The 22,018-nt window shown below is 36.5% G+C and overlaps 1 protein-coding gene across 4 annotated transcripts in view; it reads left to right on the top strand.

Annotated features, from left to right (window-relative positions):
* Nucleotides 1-22,018, top strand: part of kcnab1a (potassium voltage-gated channel subfamily A regulatory beta subunit 1a) — a 102,969-nt gene that overhangs the window by 4,394 nt on the left and 76,557 nt on the right. For 2 of the 4 annotated variants that reach the window (XM_028464113.1, XM_028464112.1), the window contains exons 1-2: nucleotides 1,229-1,321; nucleotides 2,281-2,660. The exons of 1 other annotated variant lie outside the window; for it this stretch is intronic. In XM_028464113.1, the coding sequence (XP_028319914.1) occupies nucleotides 1,286-1,321; nucleotides 2,281-2,660 (416 nt within the window). In that variant the 5' untranslated portion in view covers nucleotides 1,229-1,285. Of the gene's footprint in view, nucleotides 1-1,228; nucleotides 1,322-2,198; nucleotides 2,661-22,018 lie in introns of those variants that run through there. One more of the 4 variants, XM_028464114.1, reaches the window with a different exon arrangement.

Genomic DNA, 22,018 nt, shown 5'->3' with positions numbered 1-22,018 from the left:
ACACATCATCTGCAAAAAGCAGTGACGCAATCCTGAGGCGACCAAACCGGGCCCCCTCAATGCCCTGGCTGTGCCTAGAAATTCTTTCCATAAAAGTTATGAACAGAATCGGTAACAAATGGCAGCCCTGATGGAGTTGAACCCTCACTGGAATCAAGCTCAACTTACTACCGGCAATGCAGACCAAGCATTCCAAACGTGGCATAAATTGTGCTAATAATGCTCTGCTCTTTATTTTAATGATAACGACAGTGAGATTAGATATAAAATGTAGGCCAACACATTGGAGTTAAACAAGAGCAGAATAGTCCTTGAGGGCTTGAGACCCATTACTGACATCATTGTTGCTGCTATACTGTCAGAAAAGATTTAGAGAGAGCGGAAAAAAGAACACAAAATGAACTTTTACAGACCACAGAAAGCAGGAGGTCAGTAGGAAAAGGGTTAATAGTTTTGTGGCACTGCTGTCCTTTTGCATGTGTGCTTCCCTGTTTCCATCACAAAGTGCATATTAAATAAATGCCAGACATATACAATCGTGATTTAATCACTGTGGGGAACTCATGGGGGTGGAGGGAAAATGAAAGAGAGGAAAAGACACCTAATTAGTCTCTGCGAACAAGAGGGATTTTAGGCAAAGGCGACTAAATTAGGAGGGGAAACTGCAGATAAATTACTATCAGAGCATAGAGTCGTGCACAGATACAGTCAGTAATTTCTTGCTTTCCTTACTCTGGCTATTTACCGTCGCTCCCCTCACCTCATTATTGACTGAACTGAACACTTGCCGAGCAGGTAAATGTGACTCCTTTGATCACAAGAAGGCTGCAAATATATATTTTTCAACATATGGTAAGAAGTTGTGATTTGGAACATGTTTGTCGATCCTTGCTCCATGTGTCTGGACGTTGCACATGTCTATAAATACACTGTAAACACACTGAGCCGTTGCATAAGCTCAGCTGACATTCCTGCTGCCAGGCAGGATCAGTTTTTCCATCGGCCCTGCTGGACAATGGACACAGCTGCCCCTCCATCAAACTCTCTGTGTGTTTTTAATACATGGCGGCTATTGTACCGTCATAATCTCTAAGGTGCAGATACACAGTGTCAGATCTGGTAAAGACTGTCTTTGAATGTTTTTTGGTCCCAAAGCGATGGGAGGGTAAGGTTTTGGCATCAATGTGTGTGCTTGAGGAGAGGATAACAGAATGTGTGATTCCCCATTTCCTGATATGGAAGAAAGGAATCCCTCACGATTCCCACAATCCACTAGGGAGCAGACATGATGTCATCAAAACCGTCCATGAGAAAAACTGAGGTGAGAGTTCTTTATGGTGTATGCGTGCGTATGAACGTAGACAATATAAGCATAGAGGGAAGAAGTAAAAACGTTTAATTCAGAAGGTTTTTGATGTGAAAGACGAGGATTGAACTCAAAATGTGCAGATTTATGCATTATGTACCTTAGTGTTGTGTACTTTTGGACATTTTTATATCGACAAAACTCCATTGTAGTTTACAGTATACAGTACGTAAGAAATGGACAAATGAATTATGAATTATATGAATGCAAATGTTTGAATAGAGAAGATTTGTTGGGAGCAAATAACACACAATAAAATGAGAACACAACAAGTTTAGAGGAAGAAGAGCAAACACTGTAAGCCCCCCAAAAATAAAAGCTCAGAGAAAACCAGAAGAGAGAATTCAAAGTGAATGGAATAATGATAGAGGGATTATAGGGAGACAAAGAAATGATGATAAGGAAAGCGTGAGACAGTGAATGGATATGAGGACGGAAAGGGTGAAAGGGAGGAGAGAGAAGCAGACAGGGGGTGGGGGGTGGGTGGGGGGAATAAAACGTCCTAGATTCCCATGCTGTTTGATAGGAAGCAAAAAGCAAACTGAGCTTATAATGTAGAGTGACTGGGCAGAGGGCAAAACAACGTGGTGAGGGTGTGTATAATGTGTGAGTTGGAGAGGACGAGAGAGAGTGAAGAGGGATAGTTAGTTGTGTGTGTCTTTCTCTCGCTCTGTGCCCATGTGTGTTTATGTCGAGGGAACATATATATGCACAGCACATGAAGAACAACTTGTAAATGCCAGTTTTCCTCTTCATGGATAAGAAGCTTGGAGTTCAATGATGGACTCCAGTTTTCACTCTTTGGATTACCCTGCTTTTTTGTTTTGAATAGGGAAGAATAGATTTGATTTGGAGATTTATTCCATGGAATGATTCACTGGAAGCTCTAACACACGTTCCTATGGTCTGCTTAGAGCTGCGTGGGCTACGGGCCTACCTGGATTACTCTGCACGTACACGTTTGTGGGACACACATCCAAAAGCAGAGAGACAATAAGAGAAGAGGAAAGCTTTGCTCCAAGATGTACCTTTACAAAGCCACATGCTCGGCTATCCCTAACCCAAAGCAGAGAAGTACCAGGGGTCAGGGTGGGTTCCAAGCCCAAGGACTGGGTCAGGGGAGGCTGCTCAGGCAGACCCCTACAGGGATGGCGCCACGACCGTTCTCTCCTCTGCTGTGGATGGCGAGCAAACCCAGCAGTGTTGTGGAGCTCAAACAGCTGGAGGAGTTCCTCAACTTCCATTCGCTATCGCTGCAAGACTCAGTGAAGAGTCAGACAGGCATGAGCTACAGGTAAGCTTTCCTGTCTCGCCTTCATGAACTCATTTTTCTTCTCTTTGATTTTCTTTATCAGTGAGATTAGAGTTTGGAATAATTTGCATTTTGGCAAAAAAAATGAATAAAAAATTCCCTCTAAGAAGTAATGTGTTGAAGTTTTGCAAGAGTCAATATAAGAACATGAATTAAGCCCAGCCACATGCTGCAGCTGTTTCAACAACTTAAAGGTCACATGTTCAATTATGCAAAGCTTCCTGCATCACACGAGCTATTGAACTGTACTTAAAAGCCACCAGTTGATTAATCATCCATTACGGCTGTATATTAATCATTTGTCAGTGTTGCTCGCAACATTTATTTTTTAATGCTAAGTATATAATTTCTCTGAATAAACTATACCACACAATTGATTAAAAAAAATACTTTGAAATGTTTTGAAAATGTTGGTCAGGTTGTCTCAAAAATATTCACAAATATAGCCACAATTTTCACATGTATTTTTCAGTGTTTTTATTTTTTATTTTAACATGTTTTTTTTTTTTTTTTTAGATTTTTTCATGTTTTTTTTTTTTTCAGATTTTCACACGTTTTACCAGATTTTCACGTGTTTTTCCAAATTTAACACATTTTTTTTTTCTTCGGATTTTCACGTGTTTTTCAGAAGCACAATAGACACACAAACCACGCATGTGAAAAATCATGGTAAAATTGTTTGAGACAACTCTCTCCCCATACTGTTGTACTCATGTGTCTCTACCAATGGAGGTCGAGTGAAAAAATAGAAAAGTTATTCCACTTTTAGCAGAGCCAAAATGAATCAGATTACGCATGTGGACAACACTAAATAACCTGTCAAATGAAACGTGCTTATAACTAGATTAGTTCAGTGAGAAACAGAACAAAAAAAAGAGGAACCTATTTCATGGTGTGTTGGTACAAAGTGCCTTGATGTTGTTTTTGTTAGTCGTCTTTGACAAAGTGAGCTTTTGAATGTGACTGTGGACGAATGGATCAATGCAAAGCCCTCAGGCAGGGACGCAGCCTGAATTGTATGGCTGGACTGAACTGTAAAAACCAATACAGTAGGATAATCTTTATTAGTGCCCCTTTTTAGAAGAATCAACACATTAAACCATTATTAAAGTTTTAGGCTATTATTACTGAGGTATCAGCTGAGTACAGTTCATGCTAGGCTTACAAAGGGCTATAATATGTGGTTAAAAATTATTTATATTAAAAATTTTGAGAAGCAGCATTTCTGTTTCTGCAAATGAACGTCCGTTTTTTGATTTTTAAATCAGCTTCTGTGCTAATTTATCTAGTTCAATACTGATGCTTTGAGCCTACTCAGCAGAGAACAGTGCTAAAAGTGCTATTGTTTACCACTACATATTCTACAGGAGTTATATTGACTATATAATGTAAACATGCATTGGAGGAGGAGGAGGAGCAAAGAACAAGTGAGTGTAGAGGAGAAGGACCGTTTGTATCCCTGTTGATGATCTTGGTAATAGTTGCTCATATGGCCATGTGCTGTCTGCATTACGCCTTGGGAGCCTAGCATATGTGTGGCCATGAGCTCATGTATCTTCAAATATTGAAAGTTGTTGCCATGGTAATGCCATAAAACAGCTAGCTGCCAATGTTGCTTTCCAGGTCAGTGTGTTTTAGGGGTCAAGAATCCACAACTTCGTCCAAAACTTAACCTAATTTAGTGAAAAAAAAGGTATTTATTAACTATTTAAGCTGTGAAATATTATCTAATATTTAAGATTGGGTCATAATAACCATGTTGTCCCTCACTGCATGTGGATAATGAAATGGACAATTCAACACTTTTTTTCAATAATATTGTTGTTAATGGCAGGAGTTAGGTTTTTAGGAAACCTAAGGAAATACAATCACTTTTAAAACTTTTCTACAGTCTGGGAATGACCAACATTTTGGTTTTTTTTTTAAAACTTTTGCTTAAAGACTTAAACTTTATGGATGGGTTTAACAAAACTGAAAAGAATACACAGTCCAACCTTTTCATCATTCAAAATCTAAGGAACAAAGATTTTTAAAGTGTGATGAAACAAACCAAATTCAGATCTAAGCCTGAGCTGTACGTACTCGGCACTATGACTCCTATTTGTGGGAAAACAAAACTAGTGAGGCTTTATTTAGTTTTATTCATTAGTTTGGCAGTGTCACTTCATCACTTAATATGCTACTTAACCATGTAGGCCATGTGAGAACTCCCTGATTTCTTAGCATTTGCATTGATGCTTGAGCATCTCCAAAGGACTAATGTAGCAGTTGTTAATGCTCATCATATAGTCAGTGCCCAATGCTGTCACAAATATGTGGCCCAATCTTATGAAGGAGTTGGCCTTTTTCTCCCAGAAGGGGTTCATGGAAGGGGATTTTGACTGCCAACCAAAGCATGAGTTGAATCTGCACACAACATAAGGTCATTTATGCGTTTCCCAATCTACTTACAGTACATCCCGGGGGATTGTGAAACTGCCACGTTAATTATTGCATTGTTTGGTGCATGCTAACATGATTTTCTCCTATTTTTTCAAGCTGCCTGGAACAAGTTTTTATCATGCTGCTTGGAATGAATCCCAAACAGATATATTTTAATTAATTATATTTTAATTAGTAGTAGCCCTAAGTAATCCCTAACCTTGAACAAAATGTTCTATTCAGCTGTAATTAAGGTACAGAAATTAAATAAAATCAAACCCCTTCATATTGAATGTCGTCTTGACGATACATTCTTTTGAAAACCGTTTTATGTAGCACACAATAACTAAAATTTGATATTAATTACAAGAAGCACAAAAAAATGAGGAAATCGTGTGGGCACGAACAAAACTGTTGATTAATTTTGTGACAGTGAGATCGTGCTGAAAAAATGCACCCCAAAGTATTTCAAGGTACACCGTTGACTTTGTGACCTAAAAGGTTGACCCATATGAGTTATTTTAAATGATTCCTCAGCACTTGACAGTATCAATGCTCCGAGCGGGGCTTCCCTCTTGAAATACCAACTATTTGAGTTTGGAGAGACGGACCGTCTTTGACCAGGTCATGTGACCTGGAGAACGTATCACTTTACGGCAGTCATGTGACCACAGGCTCAGATATACTCATTGGGCTATGGCTTTTCCTAGTATTTTTCCGCCTGTTCGACTCCTGGTCACGGCGGAGACAAGCAAAATGTTTAAAACTGCTTTTGAGGAGGCTTAAAAGACGCTGTCGAGACCCGGCCCTCTCCGCCGACCCGCCCTCCGCCCGGCGCTGGACACCGCTCCGTCTGCCCCGACCCCGTCCGCCGCACAGACCCCCGGCGAAGGGGGGCGACAATGGCAGTGAGGCCAGGGAGTAGGGGGGAGCGTCACTGACGCAGCGAGGAGGGCCGAGCGCCGGCAGCTCCTCCTCCAGCCCGACCGACCCAGCCCTTAGAGCCGATCCTTATCCAGAAGTTCCAGGTCAACTACTGTCTGCATGCACAATCAAAAGACAAGGGAGGTGGGCCCGAATGACTGTTTGTTGATTTTTGCGACAGTGCTGTGGCGCTTGTGGCCCCTAGGGGCACTTGATGTGAAAGTTACAGGTCTAGCGCCCCTAGTGGGCAAAAATTACACAGTGTGCCTTTAACCACGCAAGAGATTTTGCACCCTTTTATTTGAGGTCTTAGTAGATCAGCTCCTAAATGAGATAAGTGGACCAATTTTCGAAGAGGCGCAATACACAACTTCATACAAGGAGGTTATTTGTTTTGTTTTTTTTTGGGGGGGGGGAGGGGTATAGCATCTAAAATCTGGGCTGTGCAGATAATTCTAGTTAAAAAAAAACATTTTATTTTGAAGAATGTCACGATGATGACGACATGATTTGGTTTTTATTGTATACTGCCGTGAATTGTCAGTGTCTTGCAATCAATTTGCAGAGTGGCACTTTCTGTACTTCGAATAGGAAACATTGGTCTTATTTTGTTATCCTTTATTATATAATTACTTGAGTTAAAAATGTTAAACCAATACCAGTCAAAAAAAAAACATGGTTATTTTTCAAACTTCATTTTTTTTTGGTGTCTTCTTTCCTTTCCAAAAAAACCGTAGTGTATCGTTATTGTGATTGTGAGCCCAGTATCAAACATCGTCCCACCCCTATTGCATGTATTGCTTGTGTATGATGCATAAAGGCAGGGTATTTTTTGTTTTTTTAAATGTATACAGTATTTTTAGTTACTTACTGTATGTTTCTAACTATATTCAACTAATATGTATTGGTATTAAAAGGAACAAAACAGCACATATACAGAACATCCCCTCTTAACCTAAATAACAGAAAAGTAATTATGTTAAATTTCAATTAAATAATTTTTGATTATTTTCTGAATTACAGCATCCATTAATGTAATAAGCTAAGTGGGAAAATATCAAATTGAAAGCCTTAATGTTATTAAATGCAGATCAGAGTGAGGGGTGGAGATTAAAACAGCAGTGGGAGGACAGTTGGTCTCCCAGGGTCAAAAGGTAACATCCTACACAGCTTGTGCCATTTGCTCTTATACCCTTACTGTGTTTATGTATCGGATTATGGGATAAAATAAAGAACATCAGAATATGACCTGGACCATACATTTTGAATGGGAATAGAGAGTTATTTCAGGACTTGTTGGAGACCCAGAAGAGATTTCACTGTAATGTTGTCAGAAATGATTTTAATGAACACGAGCAGATAAATGTCTGGATGTTTGTTGGTCCATTAAATTAAATGAGCTGTGCTCTTGGAAGGACAGGGTGACAGTCTGCAGCTGTGTCGCTGATTCACTTCACTCATTTTCAGAAACACTTTTAATGTAATTTTGATTTTTGGTTTTATTTTTTAAAGCTCATTAGTTATTTGATATGTGTTAAATGTTTTTTTTTTTTTTTTAATTAGGTGGGCTTCAGAGGCTTCAGACTGCTGTAGAGCTTTACCAAACCAACACACTTTTATGATTGATTTCCTTGCTTGTGATATTCTATTTTACAATAACACTATTTTCTTTTAGGCGTTTTAGCTCTTCGTCTGTTTGGAAAAAGTCATTTAAATATGAAATAAAACTGTGTTTTAAAAGCTTGACTAAGTGTTTTTAGGGCAGCTTTTTAACTTTTTTGCAGCAGACACATCTCTCCTCTGTGTTGTTAAGCCATTTTTTTATACTGACGTAGTGTTCAGGCTATAGCTTATGTAAGTTCCATGTCTATGTATGGAGAAAATATGCAGGGGAAACAACTCATTCATTTCAGAGCCAAATGGAACAAATTGTTTAGTCAAGTTGTGTTAAAGTGTGCTTATGAAGTACATCTAAATCAACACATGTTGACCAAAGTATACTGCACAAAAGCAAAGTCATTCAAGTACAGGACAAGAACACCTTAAGGAATTAACTGTATACACCAAAGTAAAACCCAGACACTATAAATATGTCTTAGTAGAGTTTGGGCTAGCCTAATGTTGACATGTATGTTATTGCAATATATGTATTTATTCTGATCTCAGTAGCAGAAGTAGTAATTTTAATAAAGCTTTTTAGAAAATTAAAGCGGGCCATAACCCGTTCATTACATAAAAATATATTCACATAACTAATGAGGTTTTCAGTGTGGTAAAATACCTGTTTTTGTTTTGTGCATCGTCAGTATAAAAATTTAAATTTAAACCACATTGGGCCGAGAATAGAGCTCTGAGGAACTCCACATGGTAAAGAAACTTAGGATGAGACACTTGCCACCCAGACTGACACTGAAACTCCAATCATTAAAACATTAAAGACAGGTAATGTTTGGAAATGTAAACCCACAGTGACCTACTGAAAAATGCATTGCATTAGTTTTAGTTTCTGGATGCATTTTAGCTGCTTACGTACTTTGTGTGAAACTTTATAGGAGAGCAATGAAGTATGACGCATTAGCACACATTGACACGGAGATTAATGCACCTATCGCTCATTTCTTATTAAGCCTGGAAAGTGAGTGAATATTTAACAGAAGAGTGGGTGTCCTTTCTAAATACTTAATTGATCAGGTAGTCACAGGAACTGGTGAGTTGAGATGTGACTAATTGTTTATTTCGAACACAAGTTTGGTGTTAAATAACTAACAAATTACACAATGAAATAACATGTTCACAATGGAAATGATAATAATATAAAAGGTATGATTTCAAGCATGTATGCAGGAGTTTCAGGTGGCCATAGCAGTATCAGTACCTGGTTGAGAGCCTTCTGCATTATGAATGTTTCACAGTGTTAGACTGCAGAGAGTTCTAACTTCTACACAGTGTATCAAACACCACGGTCATGTGACATCCTTGGCTTAAAGTCAATCGTGCAATAAATTGCTTTGAATTGAAAGAGAGCATCTTGTTTTGTGCAGTCATTACAAGATGAGAATGTTTTTTGGGGACGTTATAAAACTGCTTCAGTAGACCTACAAATGATGTACGCATTTATGTCAACTTTCTCGCACGATAATCCAAATAATCCGTCTCAGCCAGTAGCAAAAATCAATTGTAATAGCTGGCGTTCAACCCTTAGGAGCCAGTAACTCAACAGCACTACTTAAACCCCAAATACATACAGTATGCATTCAGCAGAAAAAAGTGGGTTTGGGGTCTAGTTACTCTTTAAAATGTGCAAACTGGCTGCTCAGTAAAATTTGATTGTGTTGCTTCAACTGAACAGAACTGTATATCCTGGCTTTGTTTTTTTCCACTAAAACCTTCATTTAGACATTTGATATACTTGTTGAAAGGGGAACTAAACCCAAAAAGCACTTTTTTCTGCTAAAAAAAACAAAACAATTTTGCTATGAAGTAGTTTCGAGGATTGATTATTGTCCAACTCTTGACATTTTAGTCAAAGTATTTCAATTTAGCGAATTTCATTGTAAAAATGTAAGAATGACTGCCCTCTATGGTTGAAACCTGGCTATTACAATCAAATTGTTGGGATTGGCTGAGAATGGTAGTTTGTGACTTGTTGGTGGCTTCTTACATCATGAACCACCACTGCTAGCCCCACCCCTTCTATAGAAACTAGCACGTGTCGAATCTGTAATCTGTGGTGAGTAGGTTGGAGAGAATTGTGAAAGCTATAGTAAGTATTGAATAGGTAGATAGTAGGGGTGTCCCAATCCGATATTGGATATCGGATTCAAAATTTTGAATTTCCAATTTTTTATTATAATGATTATTTTTTTATTTATTATATTGAATTGTAGAATACTATAGATATTATGTTATGGGTTTAATTTAATGTAACCAATTGGTTAATAATAAATGGGTCAGTTTTTTTTCACACCTACTGTTGCTGACTATTGTTCTCTGTTTGAGTAACATCACTTGATCAAGCCTTTTAACATTGCACACTACAAAATAACTAAGAATTATTTTTTTATTAAAGAAAAAACAAAAGTATGTATAATTCATGCTGATATTGTTGGTATTGGCCGATACGCAAGGCTACAATATTGGTATCACATAAAAAATGAATACGTTTGGCATAAGCATAGATTGTTCTTTGGAGATTTTAAAGTATAGACTGGGCGTGTCTTAACTGCTCCAGGAGCCCCGCCCATAATCATGACATTTCTTGAATTTCAGGCCTAGACAGTCAGCCCTAACCTCAGAGTTTAGTTACTCTTTAAAGTATTTCAATTTAGCGAATTTCATTGTAAAAATGTAAGAATGACTGCCCTCTATGGGTTGAAACCTGGCTATTACAATCAAATTGTTGGGATTGGCTGAGAATGGTAGTTTGTGACTTGTTGGTGGCTTCTTACATCATGAACCACCACTGCTAGCCCCACCCCTTCTATAGAAACTAGCACGTGTCGAATCTGTAATCTGTGGTGAGTAGGTTGGAGAGAATTGTGAGAGCTATAGTGAGTATTGAATAGGTAGCTAGTAGGGGTGTCCCGATCCGATATTGGATATCGGTCCGATATCAGCCTGAAAACGAATATCGGATATCGGATTCAATTATTATTATTATTATTTTATTTTATTTTTTAAATTTATTATATTGACTTGTAGAATACTATAGATATTATGTTACGGGTTAAATTTCATGTAACCAATTGGTTAATAATAAATGGGTCAGTTTTTTTCTGTTGCTGACTATTGTTCTCTGTTTGAGTAACATCATTTGATCAAGCCTTTTAACATTACACACTACAAAATAACTAATAATTATTTTTTTATTAAAGAAAAAAAAAAGTAACAAAAGTATGTATGATTCATGCTGATATTATCGGTATTGGTCGATATGCAAGGCTACACTATCGGTATCATATAAAAAATGAATAAGTTGTATTGGAACATCCCTAGTAGTTAGCATTGATTGTTCTTTGGAGATTTTAAAGTATAGACTGGGTGTGTCTTAACTGTTCCAGGAGCCCCGCCCATAATCATGACATTTCAGCCCTAACCTCAGAGTTCAGTTACTCTTTAAAGTTGTTCTATTGCACTCACTTACACACTTGTCTCCAGTTGATTAGCTGTGCAGTCAATGAGCTAATGCAATGTCCTAAGAAGATCAATCAATAAATCTTCATTGAAGCTTTAAAAATTACCAACGGATCATTAACAGACAAACCATCATAATCCCTTTACTGCCACACTGTTAACCACTGAGTCTTTTCTCAGCAGCACACACACACACACACACACACACACACACACACACACACACACACACACACACACACACACACACACACACACACACACACGCACACCACACACACACACACACACAGCTGCACTGGCTGACTTTGTAAATCAATAGGTCAATGGTTTGTCCTATTGACAAACTCTTTCATTAGAGTGTCAGAGTCAGACAGAAGCTGACTGGTGTCTGCATGAGCCAAAAAATCACCATTAAACACTGTGCTCTACTGCAGTGGTTCTCAAGCTTTTCAGCCTGTGACCCCCAAAATAAAGGTGCCAGAGACTGTGGACCCCCACTGTACCTGAAGGTAGTTGAATACAGACATGAACAGTCACGTGGAGACAGGGCCATCTATTAGGGTGAATAAAGGGGAGAGCTTTCATAAAGTGAACAAAATTATTGTCCATTATTCTATGAATTTGTGATAACCACATTAGTTTAAACCGGCAAATAATAGGCATGACACATTGTGAATGTGGTTAAATTGGCAAAAATCAGCATGCAATATGGTGAAAAGAGATTAAAGTGACAATAATGGGTCAACATGTGCAACATTAGGTGGGAAAAGCTGTGGAAAGGGTTTATAGGTGCCAAATATGCCTTGAAAGTGGAAAATAATGTGCAGAAAAGGTATTGGAATATAATGGGGAAGTGACAGAAATGCAGCAAAAATGCATTAAAAAGAGCAAAAGAAGTGATGAAAAAGTGATGGGTTAGTTTGGTGTAGTTGCAGAAAAACGGTAAAAATAAGAAAAAAAATGTGCTCATATTGTTCAAAAAAATATTATTAGTTTCTTGGAGGCATCTGGCGACCCCCTCCCAGTGTCTCTCAAACCCAAATGATGTCCTGACCCCAAGGTTGAGAACCATTGCTTTACTGGACACTAGTGTGGTGGGTTTCCCTTTATTTAAATGTTGATGTGATGATTTGAAGAATTCTCCGCGGACACCTTCTTGATATACACATAACATTTTATTAATACAAACTGTATGGGGTGCCAAGTGTAAAAATTTAGAATAAAAGTTTTAGCTAACACATTTTCATTATCTATCTCATTTTTCTCATATTTAGCACATTTTCCTACATTTAACACAACATTTAACCACATATATAGAGGTAAAAAAAAAAGCATTAAATCTAAATATTGAAATCTAAATCTAAATGTTATATGTTATATCTAAATGTTAAATCTAAGTCTAAATATTTAATCTAAATCTAAATGTTATATATCATATCTAAATGCTAAATCTTATATCTAAATGTTAAATCTAAATCTAAATATTTAAATCTAAAAATTACATGTTAAATCTAAATGTTTAAATCTAAATCTAAATGTTATATATCATATTTAAATCTAAAAATAATATGTTAAATCTAAATGTTTAAATCTAAATCTAAATGTTATATATCATATTTAAATGCTTAATCTTATATCTAAATGTTAAATCTAAATCTAAATATTTAAATCTAAAAATTACATGTTAAATCTAAATCTAAATGTTATATATCATATCTAAATGCTAAATCTTATATCTAAATGTTAAATCTAAATCTAAATATTTAAATTTAAAAATTATATGTTAAATCTAAATGTTTAAATCTAAATCTAAATGTTATATATCATATCTAAATGCTAAATCTTATATCTAAATGTTAAATCTAAATCTAAATATTTAAATCTAAAAATTATATGTTAAATCTAAATGTTTAAATCTAAATCTAAATGTTTAAATCTAAATCTAAATGTTTAAATCTAAATCTAAATGTTTAAATCTAAATCTAAATGTTTAAATCTAAATCTAAATGTTTAAATCTAAATCTAAATGTTATATGTCATATTTAAATGCTTAATCTTATATCTAAATGTTAAATCTAAATCTAAATATTTAAATCCAAAAAATATATGTTAAATCTAAATGTTTAAATCTAAATCTAAATGTTATATATCATATCTAAATGCTTAATCTTATATCTATATGTTAAATCTAAATGTTAAATCTAAATGTTAAATCTAAATGTTAAATGTTAAATCTAAATGTTAAATCTAAATGTTAAACTTAGATATTTCGCACATATGCTAATTGACCCCGCCCCTTGTAACCTCAACCAATACACAAGCAGAGACACACACAGCCACTCCCACCCACCTCTTAACCGATGCTTGCCTCGATGATATGTATGGCTGGTTCTCTCCCGGTCGCGCAGTCATGGCAGGTGTACGAGCTGCACTTCACAAAATTTCCCTTATTTTCAAATCCAAAACTTGACAGGTATGTGTCAAACCCATAGTACATATGATATGAGCATGAAGAATTAAATAGTTAGATAAAGATAAAAAGTTCAAGTTAAACTTTTTACCTTTTGGCCAATTTCATACTTTTTCAATGACAATAGTGTTTAATTGAGCTATGAGATTATTGCAAATGATGACAAAACCTACTGTAACTGCAAGCTTACAATTTCCTAAAACTCTACTAAACAGTACTTCACATGTGCTGAAAAAATATTTAGTGTTTTATTTTTTAAACAGGTACGTTTCTAATATTTTAAAGCTCTGTTGGTTATTTATATAACACAAATAACTTTAATTCCACACGCTTTAATTCCACATATATTGTCGTGGGTGTGCTAGATGTACATTTGGAAAATTGCTTTAAAATTGAAAAAAGAAAAGAAAGAAAAGAAAGCAGGTTTTATTGAGTCTGAAGTCAATACTGACTGTAACAGTGTTGTTTGACCGCTAGAGGGAGTTGTACACCTGTTGTTAATTAAACATGATTTCTGTGTATCTGCTGCTAACCAGTGGCTGCTGGACGTTTCCCTACAACTGAAATAAAAAGAGGAATTCCTTCAGGTAAACAAACTAATGACTGCACTTTTAAATTCGTATCGCACAGTTTTTTTTTTTTTTTTTTTTTAACATAAAAAAGTTTATTTACACTGTCAAAGTTTGTCTTATAACTGCCCCACGTGTTCGACCAAAAATAACATGTTGCAGACGTTTAGCTTCACAAATGTATTTATTATATTAAATCGGCTTAGATTAAATAAAATTAAACAGGCAAAAATGATTAATACTATACATTATTTTACCAATCTCTCTCTTTTGATCATCTACTGCAGTGTTTTTCAACCTTTTTTGAGCAAAAGTACATCTTTTCATTGAGAAATATCCCAAAGTACACCACCAACCAAAAATGAAACTTTATTGCCTATATTAACAATATACAGTCATTCTTATCAAGGTGTCTTGAATAGGAATCAAATAAACACAAAGAAAAAAGTTTTTATGATTTATGATCATATTTCTTCTTTTGAAGAAAATGCACAATTAACAATCTTTATCTTAATAATAATAATAATAATAATATATAAATATATAATACATGTATATAATTCAATTTTGTTCTGTATTAAACATTAAGAGTGTCAGATTTGATCCAAACATTGTTATGGAGGGATGTGTCTTGATGTTCAAGAATGAACCAAATCTAGTTTATTAACAAAAACAATGAGAACTTTTTCCTTATTTTATTTTCTAGTTTCACACAGAGGGAAACACAAGCTCCTCACAGTGAGAGCAGTCCTAAAGCACAGCAAAGCACACATACGGTGCTTATAGCGAGCAAAAATGACATGCTGTGTCTTTACATGCTGTGATTTTAATGAATATCGCAAGTTAAGATTGCTTTATTTTCACACATTCACAGTGGTGGGGGTCTCCTCCTGTGAAGCTGACTGTGTGTGTGAGCTTTGGGATGGGGAGGGGCTCATGGAAGCACAATGGAATATTTACGCACAGTAATTAAATCATTTTCCAAAATGTTTTTTTTTTTTTTTTTTTTCAAATCAATTTGGTGAAATTGAATAATTTTCCACGGCACACCTGATGATCTCTAACGTATGGGGCACTCTTTGAAAAGTTGCACATGTTAAAATAAACAGCAACTTTTCGCAACATTTACCAACAAACCACATTTAAAAAATGGATGTGAAATTTTTTTATTGTTACTTTTGACCAGATTGACAGCAATATTTGTAAAATGTGTTATATTTTCTTGTAAAAATATAAAGTCAATGTTAAATCTAAAAGTTAAATCTAAATGTTCAATCTAAATTTAAATGTTAAATATTAAATCTAAATGTTAAATGTAAATTTTAAAGTTTGCGTCAATTAGCTTTTATTTTGGTACTTCCGGTGAATGTGCATATTAGCTAAATATTTAGTTTCACCCGTGACATTTAGATTTATCATTTAACATTTAGATTTGGATTTAAAATTTTACACTTAGAATTTAGCATTTAGATTTATTATTTATATTTAAATGTAACATTTTGATTTAGCATTTTACATTTAGATTTATCATTTCACTTTTAGAATTAGATTTAGCATTTACATTTAGATTTATCATTTACCTTTTAGATTTAGATTTAACATTTACATTTAAATGTAACATTTTGATTTAGCATTTTACATTTAAATTTAACATTTATATTTAAATGTAACATAAATTTGTCATTTTACATTTAGATTTAATATTTTAAATTTAGATTTAACATTGACATTATATTTTTACAAGAAAAAATATTACAAAATTCAAAAATGTTGCTGTAAATCTGGTCAAAAGTAACATAAAAAAATTCACATATGTTTTTTAAACATGGTTTGTTGCTAAATGTTGCAAAAAGTTTCTGTTCAAGCAATAAATCAATCAGTTTCATAATAAGCAATTTCATATTTATTTAAACTTTAACTAAATATACATTTTAAAGCACAGATTACAACAATAAAGCAAACAAATCTGTGGCTTTACCTCTTCAACATATCTATCTAACTTCACGTCTCATGAAACATGTAAACATGTGGACTGCACTTCTTAAACACTCTCTGAATTTAACAGGACAGGACAAGAAAAAAAAAATCAATAAATAAATTGCAACCTTTGCGCTAAGGAAAATTGCGTTTTATGAAATTGCGATAATATCGCAAATGCAATTAATCGTTCAGCCTTACTTTTCTATATCTCCGTTTTTGCACAATAATGATTGCAGTGGCCAGTTGCTATACAGCACTTTTGTCTGTTTTTTTTTTTTTTAAATGACTTGGTCCAGTGATAACTTAAAGAGAAGCTATACCCACCACCACCACCACCACCACCACACACACACACTCTTTCTCTCTGCAGTATCTAAAAATGTTTTTACTGCAGCATTTCCCGCCCCAAACAGTTTTTGGCCCCTAGGCATTATTTATTATTTTAGATGGCCTCTTGTTGCACTGCAGCAGTAATGTACGAATCCGTTAGAAATACTGTACACTGGTCACTGTTAGCTTTACCTATAGGTACACAATCAAAGTTAAGAGAAGACTATACATTTTACTCGTAAGATTTATAACATAAACTAAGGTAATATCTTGTTTTTTTTCCAGTATAAATGAACCTTTCACTGCCTTATCTTACATCATTACCTATGGGAAATGGCTGGTGTCTTGGTGCAGTCTTCATCCCTGATGATTCTTCCGGCAGCTGAGCTGACAGCAGCAAAAGAGCAGAGCGGAGCTCACAGAGGAATTTATTTACTAAACATGAACTTTTTCTTCTGAGAAATGATACGATACCTCAACATCAAACTCTATCATTTACCATCTGACTCTGGCTCTGAGGTAATCATCTACTGATTTTTTATTTGCTGGCTCAACTGGAAAGCTAAGTAGCAAGCTAGCTAGCTACAAGTAGCAAGCTAACTAGCAGCAGAATGGCTCTTTCCACAACAGAATACAGCAGTCTTCTCCAAAAGATTACTGAACTGGAGACTACCGTGCGAGGAATACAAGTAAACATTGAGGTTAATGGACACTGTGGATATGATAATGATACGACTGTGCCGCTGTTTCAAAACAGCGGAGTGGATAAAGCTAACTCGCTACCAGCCCGTGCTAACAAAGCTATCAGGCCTAGGGAGGATCCTGTTCCCGCTGATAAGCCAACAGGTGCGAGTCCTCCCTGGAATACTCTGGGAGCTAAGCCTAAGAAAAAGTCATATCCACTTCAAAGGCTAACGGGCCGAGCAAAGCGCCCTGATATCAATAATGAGACGGACTGGCCTGCACTGGCTTCGCAGACTGCAGCCTCAACATCAACTCCCTTGTCTGCCCAGGCACAAAAGTGGACATCTGCTAAAGGCAGGAGTATCACCAAGTCACAAACCCAGTTTCATGTAGAACTGGGTAATCGATTCGCCCCACTGCTGAATGACCTAGGATCTGGCTCTAATGAGGTCAACACACAACCTTCTGGAACTGCGAAGACTGAAAGTGCTTCAGGAAAACAAAAGCGACATGGTAGGCCAAAGCAACAACCTCACACACTGATAGTGGGAGACGTTTCTGTTAAAGATGCTCAGAAGATGTTTAGCAGCAACGTGAAAGTGATCTGCCTACCTAATGACACAGTATCAGACCTGGCTGACAAAATCTTGCATATCGTTGCAGATTACCCACATTTGAAAAATGTTGTGATTCATTTTGGGTTAAATGATTTAGCCAAGGAGGAGTCTGAGGTGTTAAAGCTGGATTTCACCCATCTGCTAAAAACTGTGAGCTGTTTACAGCCTAAAGTGTTCATCAGTGGCCCGATACCTCCAGTCCGCAAAGGAGATCTGAAATTCTCAAGGATCTACTCTTTGAATAAATTTCTGTCTTCGGCTTGTGCTGCCCTTTCACTAAATTTTATAGAAAATTTTCCTATTTTTTGGGAACGTCGTCATCTTTTTAGAGCAGATGGACTGTGTCTAAACAAGGCTGGAGTAAAACTCTTCACATCCAACTTGTTTTACTTCACCAGTCACACTGCTATCAGTTCTGATAAAGACAGAGGACAACATGTACCATCGGAGAACAAAACAACAAGGAAAGAACATGGAGTCAATGAGCTTCCAGCAAGAAATAAAAATCGCCAAAATGAAGAGGTCAACCCAACCCCCGCATCTCAGGACCCACCTGCTTCACCCCAAAATTCACCTACTTCCACCTCATCCAGCTTCTCTCCTACCCCTGCCTTCTTGGATTTAACTGCCCAGATGAACGAGCTGGTTCTGGCTGGCACAAGACTGACACCCCACCCTTTACCCCACCATGGTCAATCTGCACCACCCATCCCTCCTCGACGATACCAGGCTCAGGATCACTCTTCTCCTCAGGCCAGCTGTGTTCATCTTAGAGCGACACAGGTCTGATGTGTGCTGGGTCCGGACTGCAATAGCTCTATTTTTAGGAACAACCAGAAAAAGTCAGGGCCCTATGGAGTTAATGCAGCTTCTTTAATTCCTGTGGTGACAGGTAACACAGGTAAAATTGTGAAATTAAAGAAAAGCAAAAAGCTTTATAGAGATAAAAATTTGACTCCTATAACATGTCATCCAAAAAGTCCACCAGTGTCTCCAGTAAAGTCTTTAAAATTAGCTCTTCTTAATGTTAGATCTCTTGTTAACAAGTCACTAATAATTAATGATTTTATTTTGACACATCACTTGGACTTTTATTTCTTAATGAAACATGGTTGAATGATGGTATCAGTAATACTATTCTCAATGAAAGTGCACCACAAGACTTTATTTATTTAAATAAGTGTCGTACTTGCAGGAAAGGTGGTGGAGTTGCTGCCATTTTTAAATCAATATTTCAGTGCAAAGAAATAACATTTGGTGATTTTATCTCCTTTGAATATATGTCATTCTTACTGAAGGGTGATTCAAGAGTTCTGTTTTTAGTCGTTTATAGACCCCCAAAATATTCTGGAGAATTCATGGATGAGTTTGCTGAACTGCTGTCAGTTGTATGCACTGAATACAACTTTTTAATAATAACAGGTGACTTAAATATTCATGTAGACAATAACATGGACAATACTGCCAAAGAACTGTATGCTTTAATGGATACTTTTGGTCTTACACAACATGTGACTGGTCCGACACACACTCAAGGTCACACTTTGGATCTGGTTATCTCTAAAGGTGTTGATATCTCTGCTGTTGATGTAAGAGACTTAGCTCTATCTGATCATTTCTGTGTCTTTTTTGACCTAGAGACTGTAACATCTGTTCCCCCTAGTTATGTGTGTTTAAAGAAAAGGTACATAAATGAGAACACAAGTGCACAGTTTATGGAAGCCATAGCAATGACACCAACATTGAGTGCTGAGACAGTTGATGATCTTCTGGATGAGTATAATAGAAACGTCTGTAATGTCATAGATGTGGTGGCTCCAATCAAAACTAAGAGAAAACCAAACACACAGAAAACACCTTGGAGGAGGACTGAGATAATGCAGAATTTGAAATCTGACTGTAGAAGAGCTGAGCGTAAATGGAGATCAACAAAACTCCAAATTCATCTAGAACTGTACAAAATAAGTCTGCGAAAATTCAATGATGGCTTGTTCAAAGCAAGGCAGCAATACTTTTCTGAAATTATTGCCAAAAATGTCAACAACTCTCGCACGTTGTTTTCTGTAATTGAAAAGCTCACAACCCCCCCAGATCAGATAGCCCCTGAATTACTGTCAGCTGGAAAATGCAATGAATTTGCTGTATATTTCAATGAAAAAATACAATCAATAAGGTCAAACATCAGAACAAACCAGCAAAATCACAAAAAGCTTGAACAGCTTCAACCACTGAGGGATGAGTCAACTACAATGTTAGAGTTTACTACAGTGAACCCAAAAACAATAGAGGAGACTGTTCAGCAGCTGAATCCATCAACGTGTTGCCTTGACACAATACCCTCAAACTTCTTTAAAACTGTTGTAAAGTCAATTGTCACTGATTTGTGTCAGATAATTAACTGCTCATTCCAATCAGGCACCGTACCAAAATCCCTGAAAGTAGCTGCTGTGAAACCGCTGTTAAAAAAGAGAACACTGGATGCCTCTATACTGGCTAACTATAGACCAATCAGCAACCTTCCATTCATGGCCAAGATCATTGAGAAGGTGGTCTTCAACCAACTGAGTCAATTTTTAACATTCAACAAAATATTTGATAATTTCAGTCAGGTTTTCGTTCTCATCACAGCACTGAAACTGCTCTTATCAAAGTGATCAATGACATAAGGTTGAACACTGATTCAGGAAAAGTATCTGTTCTCATTCTGTTGGATCTAAGTGCTGCATTTGACACTGTAGATCATACAATTTTGTTGCACAGATTGCAAACATGGGTTGGACTAAATGGAAAAGTAATGCAATGGTTTAAGTCATACTTGGAGGAGCGAAGCTATTTTGTAAGCATTGGAAACTTTGAATCTGACAGATTACCAATGTCCTGTGGGGTTCCTCAGGGATCTGTTCTTGGACCCCTTTTGTTTAACCTTTACATGCTTCCTTTAGGACAAATTTTACAGAACTGTAAGGTTGATTATCAGAGCTATGCAGATGACACACAACTATATCTATCACTGAACCCAGATGACCATGGTCCCATTGAGGTGTTGTGTGACTGTTTAGAAAAAATAAACTGCTGGATGAGTGAAAACTTCCTTCAACTAAACCATGACAAGACGGAGGTGATTGTCTTTGGTAACAAGGAAAAGAGGACTGCTGTCAGCAATTATCTTGAGTCTCGATCTTTAAAAGCTAAAGACCAAGTCAAAAACCTTGGTGTTCGGATTGACTCAGATCTTACATTCAGCAGTCAGATCAAATCTATCACAAAAACAGCCTTCTACCACCTAAAGAACATCTCCAGAGTGAAAGGTTTAATGGCTCAGAAAGATCAGGAGAAACTGGTCCATGCTTTTATCTCCAGCAGACTGGACTATTGTAATGGTCTTCTGACAGGAATCCCCCAAAAGAGCATCAAACAGCTACAGCTGGTTCAGAACGCTGCAGCTCGGGTCTTAACCAGAACAAAGAGGTCAGAGCACATTACTCCAGTTTTAAAGTCTTTACACTGGCTCCCAGTCAGCCTCAGAATAGACTTTAAAGTTCTGCTGCTGGTGTATAAATCTGTGAATGGGTTTGGTCCAGAATACATCAGTGACATGTTAGTCAGGTATGAACCCAGCAGGTCTCTCAGATCTATGGACACAGATCAGATAGTGGAGCCCAGAGTTCACAGTAAACATGGTGATGCTGCTTTTAGTTGTTATGCTGCAAAGAAGTGGAACAAACTGCCAGCAGAGCTGAAGTCAGCATCCAATGTGAACATTTTTAAATCAAAGTTAAAGGCACTTTTTTTCTCTACTGCATATGATTGAGAGAGAGATTTTTTGTCATGTTGTTGATGTAATGATGATTTTATTGATGATTTTAATTGATTTTACTGATGATTTTAAATGTTCTTATTGATTTTACTGATGATTTTAAATGTTCTTATTGATTTTAAACAATTGAATGTTTTATCATGTAAAGCACATTGAGTTGCCTTGAGTATGAAATGCGCTATATAAATAAATTTGCCTTGCCTTGCCTTGCCTTGATGCTGCATCACTGGGGTCCTCTGAGGTAGATGCAAATGAAGGAACGCCTAATGCTGCGTCATTGACCAATGTTTAGGTGGTGGATGTGAATGGATGCTGAGGAAGCTCTTATAACTGCAGGTTGGCCAGTATTGGCAGGAGAAGGATTCAGTGTGAACATCAGGATATCAAACCAC

Source organism: Gouania willdenowi, chromosome 13 (assembly GCF_900634775.1).
Source record: "Gouania willdenowi chromosome 13, fGouWil2.1, whole genome shotgun sequence".
In the NCBI taxonomy this organism is placed as follows: Eukaryota; Metazoa; Chordata; class Actinopteri; order Blenniiformes; family Gobiesocidae; genus Gouania; species Gouania willdenowi.
The sequence above is the reverse complement of the archived record's forward strand: the minus strand, read 5'-3'. Positions and strand labels throughout refer to the sequence as shown.